The following is a 10866-nucleotide window of genomic DNA, read 5'->3' as shown; positions in this document are numbered from 1 at the left end:
TATTTTATTTAGAGTAAATGATAGTCATCCTATTATTAAATATAATTTAATTTAGTCATTACAATAAATTATGTTATAATATAAAATCTGATATTTAATTTAAAGATTAAGTACACTTTCAACTTTAATGAACTCTTTTGTGAAATATTTTTCATAAAAAAAAATATATATTTTAAAGATTTGTATACTTTTTTCTTTGATATTATACGATCGTTATTATTATATTTATTGTAAAAAATATTAAAAAAATGATGATTATATTTTATTTTTAAAAACATAATATTAAAAATTGCATCTTATCTAATTCATACTTTGATGATTATTCAAATTCGCAATATCATTTGTCACTTTTAATAAAAAAGAATTATTTGTTTTGGTGATCATTAATGTGTGGGACTTATTCAAAGTTTGGATCAACATGTGTTTCTAGTTTTTCAAAGTTCTTGTTTGATATTAACATTGTTATGGATGAGTTATTATCAATCTCAAGTTTATTATTTAAGATTTATATTAAAGAATTCAAATGTTATAACAAGATCAAAGTTTTATGGTAAAACCTATACATATATATATATATATATAATTTCAGTTATTTTTTTTTTTATTTACTTATTAATTATTAGAATATTTTGAGCTTTTTAGATTTATAAAACAATAAAAATAAATATTAAATCCTTTACATTATAAATAGCACTGTATTCGAAGGATGACAATAGGTGAGTTCCAGATAAATTTTACCAAACCAAAACATAACCTATTTGTATAAAAAGTAAACTTTAAGCTGCGGAACTAGGTAAAGAAAAAATTTAATTAAAAATACAGATAATAACAGAGCCAATTCAGAATAAATTTTACTAAACTTAAGTTTGACATGCTTGTATAAAAAGTAAACATTAATTCATATCGAACTTGAGATGACAACAGGACGGATTTCCAATAAATTTTATAAAACTAAAAGTGACTCGCTTGTATAAAGAACAAACCTTAACCCCTCAAATTAAGTTAAAAAATAAAAAACTCAGCTAAAAATATAAATGATAATAGAGCAGATTTAGGATAAATTTTACCAAACTTAAAATTTGACCCACTCGTATTAGGAGCAAACTTTAACTCGTATCGAACTTGGAATGAGTTTTAATTTTTTTAAAAAAATTATCGGAGTGTGTTGGATTTACGAATTATCCGATTTGAATTTAACATAATTAATTTGTTACTTTAATATAAATAAAATTATATAATATACCTATACTTATCAATAAAATATAATTGTAATTATCAATATATTATATTATATTTATAATATAGATATAAATATATTTATAATAATAAAAAAATTTAAAAAAATATATATATACATATATAACAGGTTTAAACTGTTCAATAACAAAATTAATAAAATGGGCCAGATTTTTTGAGAGAATTATCTATTCAAATAAATAAATATGGGCCGGATTTTTTGAGTTTAGTTTTGACTGCTGTACAGTAAAAGCCCATTTTACTGACATGCCCTGGCTATGCATTTTTCCGCTCTACCCCGCAATCGTTGCGGCGCAACGGCGGCCACCACTGTACGTCATTTCTCGAATAGCTTCATTATTCTCTTCTTCACAAACCCTTCCTTTTTGTAAAGTAATTTATCTCCCTCAAAACACTCACTTCTCTCAGCAACAGGCTACACCACTAGCTGCTCCTTTGGCCGCGGAGATCATTCATTTTTCTCTCTATTCTTCTCTCAAAAGCTCTTGCTCTTGTTTCGAGAATCAGCGAGTCTCGCTGAAAATCATCGGAGCATACATTCAACGACGGGCTATGCTCGAGATCATACAATTGCGTTTATAGCTTTTCAGGAGCTGCGTGAATCGCTCGATCGACGAAGCTGGAATTCATTCTCTAGCAGTATTCGGCAATTGGTACCTTTGCATTCCCAGTGCTCTCTTTCTTTATTGTTTTTGCTTTTCTTTTCCCGTTTTCTTTTAAAAGTTCAGCTCATTGCTTTATTCACATCGAAGTAGCCTTCACGGTTTCTATTCGTTCGTTTTCGAGCATTTTTCGGATTCCAACTTATTGACGCATTTTCTTTGTTTTTTCGATTGGTTCGTTTTAATTTCTATCGTTCGTTATTACGTTCCACGTTCTTAGAACTTTTTATTGTTATTATGATTGCATTGAATATGACTTGCCTTGAATGAAAACCTGTTGGTACTCTAGTTTTGTATTTCATGAAATCTATGGATAAACTTTTATTTGATGTCAATCGAGGATTGCATTTTGTCGAATCTTTAGGTCACATATTATACACGGCTTGGTTCTTTTATAATTATTTGAACTTTGGGTTCCTGTATGCATGAAGATATAGGTTTGTGTTTTCTCCCCTAGTGGCCTATTTTGATTTATATGCTAGTATGGGCTTTAACAGGATGGGCTTATTATTTTTTTGGAACTTTTTCTTTTTTATTTGCTGAAGTAATAATGTTAGTTTGATGCTTGTTGAGAAGAATTGGTTTTACTACTTGGTTTTATGATCGACTGGAATGTATGTTGTGTCACAGAAGTTAGTGCATGATTGTTGCACAAATTCTGTTTCTGTGAGTTAGTTCATGGCAGATGGTGGATGGTATTTGAGTACTAGGGCTGATAATGTATTTGCTATTTGGGCACTATAAATAGACTTGGTTCAAGGTTAAATGGTGTGTTCTACTGGTACATGAATCTTTTAGATTCTAGTTTCATCTTTTTATATTCAGTTTAATTTTGACTAGTGCATAAAATCTAGTTTCTAGTTTCCGTAGAATTGTTTAGTTCAGGGCTTCTGTTATCAGTATAGTTAAGAATGTGTTTGTTTCAGTCAGTAGGACTATTTGTTCACTATGTTTCCTAAGAAATTACTGACGTGTCTCTTTTTGTTCACTATGTTTTTTGTTCCTCACTATCCAAACTGTGTTTTAATCTCATAAATGCAGGGAGGTCAATTGTGAGAAATGCAGTCCCTTCGTGGTGGTCTTCGTCTGCTTCAAAGGCAGAACTTTGCCAGCTCAAACATTGCCCATTTGAAGTCCACAAGGGCATCCTCAGTTACTAGCAGCACTACTACCCGAGGACTGAGCAATTTGGAATTTAATTCTTCAGCTCCTGATGGAATTGTTTCTTCAAAATCTATTGATTCTTCAACACGTTCCTTAGAGAGTTACTTGTTTCCCTCACTTACAAAGCCAGCTGTTTGTTCTCCAGTATCATTTGTATGTTTATTTACTTCCCTTGTGTATTTTCAATTCAGAAGTAAATGCCCTTTTATGATTACTTTTGTATGCAATTAGCACAGAGTGGAGCTTGTAATTGACTTATATCCAGAGGCTTCTCGGGGACAAAATCACAAAATCATATGTGATTTTCTTCTGCACTATGTTTGAGAGCTTGGAGGGTAATGTAGAATGGGGATATTTTAAGTAAAATAAATAAGCTTTATTTAAAAAAAAAAGTAAAATAAATAAGCTAGGGAATGTAATTAATCTTTATTTGGTAGTTAATTACAATAAAGGGAGTAGGGGAGGTTTCTGGCTCACCTTTTTCTGGTTGAACAGGGTAAAGTAAAGTTGCGGTTTGGTGAGAAAATAATTCCTCATTAGAAAATATATGCTGCAAATTATAACAAAAAGGGTAGAGATATTATGGAACTGTCCCAACCCTCCAGTTTTGGGTGTTGGATAATTGAGGATATAGAGGGGTGATAAGTGGTTTAGAACCTCAGCTTTGTCCAGTATTATCCAAGCTTGTAAACAGGGTTCGTAATAGTTTGATTTTCTCATTAGAAGAAAATAATATGATCTTATCATTTCTTTTTTATTTTGCTCAGTTTTGGATCAACTAGTTTTCTGCATTTATGTTTGATGATTTTCTACTGAATAAATTTTTGTGTGGTATTTGGCAATTATTTCAGCAGACAAAATATGGATCTGGACAAGAGAAGTTGACTTTGTCAAACAGTTACAGTAGGAGTTCAAGGTCTGCCTCTTTCCAGTTGGTACCAGGGATGCCTCTTTTCTCTAAGAGGTGCATTACAACATTGGAAGAAATTAGTCAGAAGGCTTTACGAGATTCGTCTGCAACTGGCTCTGATATAACTCCACGTATCAAATTCAAGAGGCTTGATAAAACGGCCAGGCATATAATGCAGGTCAACATGCCTTTTTCGCCATTAACTGAGTAACTTTAAGATATTTCTAGACTATCTGGCAGTTATTCAATATTGTAATTTGCAGATTATAGATAAGGAAGCTGTAGAGGAAGTCAGGGAATACAGAGAGATACCTGATATAAAGCCTGGTTACATTGTGCAACTGAAAGTGGTATGGCTCACTTTTGTAAAGGGTTATTGAAACTTCATCTCAGATTCCTTATTGTTTTGTACGGGGAAATGGGGGAGTAGTGATTCAGGAGACAAAAGGATGCATGAATTCTATGCTAAGCAACTAGTTATTTTTCATTACCAAAAAGCAACTAGTTGATTCTCAATATTTTGATCCTTTATATGAGCAGGAGGTACCTGAAAACAAGAGACGGGTTTCCATTTTGAAAGGCATTGTCATAGCAAGGCGTAATGCTGGTATTAGCACTACATTTAGGATCAGAAGGCTAGTGGCTGGAGTTGGGGTTGAGTCCCTCTTCCTCTTGTAAGTAATCTTTCTTTTCTTAGAGAACCTCTGTAAGCAGTCTTTGGTCTTATCTTTAGTAATTTTGGTAATTTTGCATTTGTTAAGCAAGAAAAACAAGAGCTAGATGGTGGATTACCATGTTAGGTGTCCAATGCCCCTCCTAAGTTCTAACCTAACTCTGTTCAGTTATATTGCAACTCGACTATAGTTCTCACTTTGGATAGGCCAGATGATACACGTTCATATGGTGCTTGTTACCATGTGATCTAATCCTTGGCAGTTCAATCCTATATTTGGCCCCATAGTTGGCATTTTCTGGTATGCATGATCAAAAGAAAATGGTGCTTTGGTTAGGAATAACCAAGTATATATGATTTTCAGAATATTCCCTCACAGAGGGCTCTCTGATGGTGTCCTCTTGTACGCTAGTGAGATCTATCTTGGTTGCCATGTGACTCATTTGCTAAGCTGCATTGTGACTTACTGTTCAGAAAGATATTTATGGCCTAATGTGCAAGGCACTGAACTTGCATAACTGCATAACAAGAGTTCACTGCTGTGCTGGAGAGGTGATTTTGAGATGCCACATAATTTCTTTGGTGTTTTGCCATTTACATATTCCCAAGGATTTTCCAGTACATTCGACATCTAAGAGCTAATTACTTTTCTGGCAAAGCTGAGAAAATAGATAATATCCCTTAGTAGATCGGTCATCAAGAATTCAGGATGGAGAATGTCTTTTTTAAAAATTATCACGGTTGAGAATGAGAATTCCATCTTGCTATCTCATCTTACTCAAACACCTTAAAGAGCGCAATCTGGAGCTAAGCTATATTTTCTTGTCATACTTTTTGTATCAACTTCACAAAGGTCAGCCTGAAGGATCTATTTTCTCCAGTCATAGTTTGTATTCACCTAAATGCAATTGTGTGTTTTCTTCAAGCAATGAGCACTGATCCACCCTTTTGATTACTTACGTCTTAATTCACCAAGACCTTCAATTTGAATGCGAGTCTGGTGTACTCGTCTTTATTGGCAACCAAGTAATATAAATATGTTCTTGTTATTAGCACCACTTTAAATTCTCATAAATTTTGCTGAGCTTAATTTTATATTTGTATCTTTTGTCAATTTGTATAACATCTATTTTGTTATTTTACTTTTATTAGTTGTTTCACTACCTGATAATTCTGATTTTGTGGATGTACATATTATGAAATTCCAGTTTAATCTCAATAATTATTCATCAGGTCTACAGGATTCAAAAACAGTTGAACCTATCTATCTCTCACTCTGTGCACCTAGTCCTTTTGTCTTAATAAATTGCTCTCTTCTTGGTCTGATGTCAATTTAGGCTCAAAGTCCTGGCCATCGAAAGATGTTCAAGAAGATGGGATTAATTGTTAATTTTATCCAACTATATCCGTTAGCTACAACTTATTCATTAGTCTTTTTTTTCATTAAAATTAGGTCCTCAATTATCAGGAAAGTTTCAAATTAGCTATTTTTAGTAATTTTTGGGACTTAATTGTAACAAAAAATGAGTAAAATTTTTCTAATGTTGAACGTGTGTTAATTTTGGAACCGAACTGTAAGATAAAAACATTTTAGAAACAATTTGTAACAGCCTTAAATTATGAGAATATAAATCATAATCAGTCCACAAAATTAGTGTATGCAAAAATTTAGAAGGGTGGCTCAATTGGTCATAGAATTTTCTCTTGGTTACTTAATTTTGAACCGTAGGCCCAATATACTGAAGAATTGATTCTCTTAAATCTCTTAGTCTCATGGTGAATAAACCAAGGAGATGGACTTTCTAGGGTCTGCAGAAATTTACCTGTAAACCACCTTACCATATAATGAAAGGAAGCTTGGCCATTAAAATTTCATTAACTTGTTCTTGTTCTCTGTTGAATACTATCTCTTTTCTTAAATATTTACACTAATCAGTACTAAGTTATATTGTCAGTTTGCCAAGGAGCTTTAATCATATGTTAACTCCTAAATTGAAGATTTTATTATAGTTACTAAATTGTTTGCCAAGGGGCTATAAGCATATCCAGAAGTGATTGTTATAGGCACATTTGCTGCTAAAGACCAGAAATTTCTTTTCATTGTTTTTTCATATGCCATTTCAACATTGAACATTATCTCATTGTCTGTTTTATGGTAATGTTACCGTCTGATCCAAATGACGGAATAAATGAGTCTTTGATGACAGGTATTCCCCAAACATAAAGGAGATAAAGGTGCTGGACAAGAAGAAAGTGCGGAGGGCAAAGCTCTACTATCTAAGGGATAAGATGAATGCACTCAAAAAACAGTAGATTGGCTTGATAATAGTGGATCACTTAATTTAGATATTTTTCTTCTTAGACAAATGATGTCTTTTGTTTTCTCAAAATTTATCAGGTTTAATGCATGCATATTTGAATATGCTGGGATGGTGTTTGAACTTGAAACGGTGGAGATGGGAGGCTGAGTTCCTTTGTGTTATGCCGGAATTGGTCAGTGTTCAATAAATCTTCACTGATTCAACCCTTTTTCTTTTGCCATGAAGCGCATATTAGCAAGGATAAATTGCTAGGAGGGCTTTCTTCTCATTGGTTTCATGTAGGTGCAATCATATTCATAACACCAGTAGATATGCCATTTTTAAGCATGTGGTTTTTTCCCCCAACTATGCCCCACCTCTTCTTTCCTGTTCTTTTTTTTTTTTTGCCTTGAATGAAGAGAAAAAAACACAAGAATCAGCTCATAGTAAGCCCACACCCAGAAGGCTGTCATCGAGAATATTCAAGGACAGGGGCAAACCTGTGCTCTGTGGAGCCCGAGGTCATCAAGGCTGGTACAGAATGCGATTGGTGAAACCCTGAGCTGGCTGGTCAGGTAATAAATGTTACATATGTTGACGCCGAAAGCTTTAGCATGATTCTTCCAAACCAAGTGCCAGTTGTGAAGATGATACTCCACTCTAAACGAATCAACCTTTGGAGACTCATGCACACAAATCATGAAGAGAAGATTGCTTATGCACAATTGAGACAATTAGGAAAACCTGTGAGGCATCTCATGTGGCCCTCTTCGTCATCAAATTTATTCTCTATAGGCAAACTTGAGAAAATGTTTGATATGCAGTGGCCTTGACCTGCCATATCATAATTCGAAGTTTTACTGCAGTTGGGAAGATCATGGTGAGCAATGAGGCCGTAGATATAGCTAATAAGAAAACTCGGTTAACATAATGGGTCACCGGATGCTTGGTAGAAATTTTTGAGGAGTCGCCTTAATAGTTGCTGTCTCATGACAAACTGTGGAAGACACAAAGGCACGAACCTCATCCAAGTATCGTGCACCTGGAAAATTAATAATGTGTTAACTAGAAATAAAAAACTAACTAAAATTAAACAAATTTTGAACTTTCTAAAATAAATGTCTTCATCTTAAGATATATTATACATATATAGCTGTTTAATTAAAGAAGTAAAAACAAAGATTAGGACCCCTAGAAGCTACCCAATCTATAATGATGAAAGTTAAAGTCAAATGTTTAATAAAAATTAGTGAGAGCAATAAATAAGCACGTGGATGGGCAAGTTTGATTAGGAACGAGTTAGACAAAGCTGTAGTTAAACTATTCCTTCAGCAACGTACTCTGCATGGGGATGATAATTGCCACATCGTCTTCACGCGGAGAGAGCCAAGGGCATTCTCTCTTAATTCGTATGGTTGGTTTCCCCATTTAATGAGATCACGTTAGGTGTTTATCAATCTCTATTTGTATATGTATAGCTATCTACTTACTAGCTTTTATTCTGACAGGTTCATTTTCCCTCCGAAAAGGAAGAAAAGACTCATTCATGAATGTCAAAAGATGAGCTTATCAAAACCAACAGTCAACAGAAAAAAAAAAAAGAAAAAATGAACAAAACCCCATCAAGGCGAGACCAGCAGAGACTTCATTGGCGATTTGCTTTTGACGAGGGCGGTTGGGGAAATAAATAACCTGTCCAATTACAGATGAGCATCATTTATTCATGGAAGCGTGGCAGTTGGGGTATCGTTGAATATTTGAACCTCATTCTATACTTCCCTCTCTGTTGTCCTTTGCAAATTGCAGCGCTGGAAAATGGCGAATAGTTATGTATATTTATATATATCTATACGTTCCATCATTATATATATATATATTATCATACTACCCATTTCACGTCTAAGCGAACTTCACTAGCTCTCTTGTCTGCTTACAATTTTGAAGCTTAGCGATGAGTGTTCTTCTTGCTCGTGTTTTGTCAACTTGTCTGTGTGTAGTCCTTCTCGTCCATGGTTTAGTAGATGCTGATGAGAATGCTGGCGGGGTCAAGGATGATAAGCGCGTGTTTCCTCGTCCAATTTTCTTGAAGGGAGGAGGTCTTGGCCATGGGATTTATAAGAAAGGTTTTGGACATGGAATTGGCGGCGGCATTGGTGGTGGGGGTGGCTTTGGTGGTGGGGGAGGGTTTGGTGGTGGAGCTGGTGGAGGAAGTGGATTTGGTGGTGGTGCCGGTGGCGGTCTAGGAGGAGGTGGTGGTCTGGGTGGTGGTGGAGGAGGTGGTTTAGGTGGTGGTGGAGGTCTAGGTGGTGGTGCAGGCGGTGGGTTTGGCGGCGGTGCAGGCGGTGGGTTTGGCGGCGGTGCAGGTGGGGGCTTGGGAGGTGGCGGTGGCTTGGGTGGTGGTGCAGGTGGCGGCTTAGGAGGGGGACACGGGCTTGGTGGTGGAGGTGGTCTAGGCGGTGGTGCGGGTGGCGGGCTAGGCGGTGGTGCAGGTGGCGGGTTAGGCGGTGGAGCAGGTGGGGGCCTTGGAGGGGGACACGGGCTTGGTGGTGGAGGCGGACTAGGCGGTGGTGCAGGTGGTGGGCTGGGCGGTGGTGCAGGTGGTGGGTTGGGTGGTGGTGCAGGTGGTGGGCTTGGTGGGGGACACGGGCTAGGTGGTGGGGGTGGATTAGGCGGTGGTGCAGGTGGTGGGCTAGGCGGTGGTGCAGGTGGTGGGCTAGGCGGTGGTGCAGGTGGTGGGCTAGGCGGTGGTGCAGGCGGGGGCTTAGGGGGTGGAGCTGGTGGTGGAGGAGGACTTGGAGCTGGTGGTGGTGGAGGACTTGGAGGTGGTGCCGGGGGTGGTGCAGGGGGAGGTTTTGGTGCAGGTGGAGGTGGTGGTCTTGGCGGTGGAGCTGGTGGTGGAGGTGGTTTTGGTGGTGGTGGTGGTTTTGGCGGTGGTGGGGGTGCTGGGTTTGGTGGTGGTGCCGGATTTGGAGCTGGCGGTGGTGGCCACTAAATGCTAATAATGTTTTTAAGTAACTCCTACTAAAAAAAAAAATTGTGTTTTATCATTAATTCTTTGAAGCCGTTAAGAGTGGTGTCTGCGAAGATGCATGAGAAAAGTGTAAACCAGTAATTAATCTGTTTTTATTCTCTTCTTGTTTCTTCTTTTGATTGAAAACCGGTTAGGATGACTTGATGACACCTCTCACTCTCTCTCTAAATATATATATATATATGTATATATGTATATACATACATAAAGTTATTCTCAAATATATAGGTATAGAGTTAAGCTTATTAGCATTAGGGTGGTAATAGGATATATAAAATATTGGGTTTTTTTGCACTTCCCAACATGTTTATCCAAAACTGTAAATACAAATGATTTAAGTTTTTAAATTGGTGTTGCTTGAAATCAAATTAATGTTTACAAATTTTAATATAAGAATATAATATTTAAAATTTATGCTAATTTTTTTTTTTAATTGTGACAAGTATAATAAATTAACATTTATTTAATATTTTATTTATAAAAATAATATTTTAACTAATTAATTAAATTAATAACAATAAAAAATATGTCTAATTATATTGTTAACTTAATTGATTAGTAAAAATTATTTTTTGAATTTTTTTTAAAAAACTATCTCAACATGGTATTATTATCTTAAATTTTTTTCTATTACATAATAGAAATATTTAAAACAAATTAAAAAAGTAATAAGAAGTAAATTGTAATAAAAATCCTAAATTATAACAAGTGAGAACTAATTTAATAATTTGTTTAAAATAAAAATTTCACAAAAAGTTGTGGAATATATTTCTAAGTCTTTATGAAAATTCATTTATACATGAAGTTAAAAGGTATAAATAATTAAAAAATTTTAAAAATGAGTAGAAACTACATTCCAAAATAACTAT

At 35.4% G+C, this 10866-nt stretch overlaps 2 protein-coding genes across 3 annotated transcripts; both read left to right on the top strand.

Annotated features, from left to right (window-relative positions):
- The first annotated feature begins 1528 nt into the window (after nucleotides 1-1528).
- On the top strand, nucleotides 1529-7194 carry LOC110813990 (uncharacterized). Of its 2 annotated transcripts, none has more exons than XM_022041290.2 (6): nucleotides 1529-1910; nucleotides 2961-3236; nucleotides 3938-4171; nucleotides 4257-4343; nucleotides 4534-4667; nucleotides 6874-7194. In XM_022041290.2, the coding sequence occupies exons 2-6, from the start codon at nucleotides 2979-2981 to the stop codon at nucleotides 6977-6979; spliced, it is 819 nt and encodes a 272-aa protein (XP_021896982.2). In that variant the 5' UTR covers nucleotides 1529-1910; nucleotides 2961-2978; the 3' UTR covers nucleotides 6980-7194. The 2 variants fall into 2 exon arrangements, with proteins under 2 accessions (XP_021896982.2, XP_021896981.2); XM_022041289.2 differs by having other exon boundaries at nucleotides 3935-4171.
- Nucleotides 7021-10146, top strand: LOC110813991 (uncharacterized). The gene is made up of 2 exons (XM_088215384.1): nucleotides 7021-7159; nucleotides 8475-10146. Exon 2 carries the CDS (start codon nucleotides 8918-8920, stop codon nucleotides 9956-9958), a length of 1041 nt encoding a protein of 346 aa, XP_088071510.1. The 5' UTR covers nucleotides 7021-7159; nucleotides 8475-8917; the 3' UTR covers nucleotides 9959-10146.
- Nucleotides 10147-10866: the final 720 nt, after the last annotated feature.

The sequence above is a fragment of the Carica papaya genome, chromosome 3 (assembly GCF_054855325.1).
Source record: "Carica papaya isolate Zhongbai chromosome 3, ASM5485532v1, whole genome shotgun sequence".
Lineage (NCBI taxonomy): Eukaryota > Viridiplantae > Streptophyta > Magnoliopsida > Brassicales > Caricaceae > Carica > Carica papaya.
The sequence above is the reverse complement of the archived record's forward strand: the minus strand, read 5'-3'. Positions and strand labels throughout refer to the sequence as shown.

Excerpts from the sequence above, each read along its gene's own strand:
- LOC110813990 (XM_022041289.2), top strand. The coding sequence starts at position 2,979 with ATGCAGTCCCTTCGTGGTGGTCTTCGTCTGCTTCAAAGGCAGAACTTT. Across the intron at positions 3,237-3,934 it reads TTTGTTCTCCAGTATCATTT|CAGACAAAATATGGATCTGG; the intron begins GTATGTTTATTT and ends CAATTATTTCAG. Across the intron at positions 4,668-6,873 it reads GTTGAGTCCCTCTTCCTCTT|GTATTCCCCAAACATAAAGG; the intron begins GTAAGTAATCTT and ends CTTTGATGACAG.
- LOC110813991 (XM_088215384.1), top strand. The coding sequence starts at position 8,918 with ATGAGTGTTCTTCTTGCTCGTGTTTTGTCAACTTGTCTGTGTGTAGTC.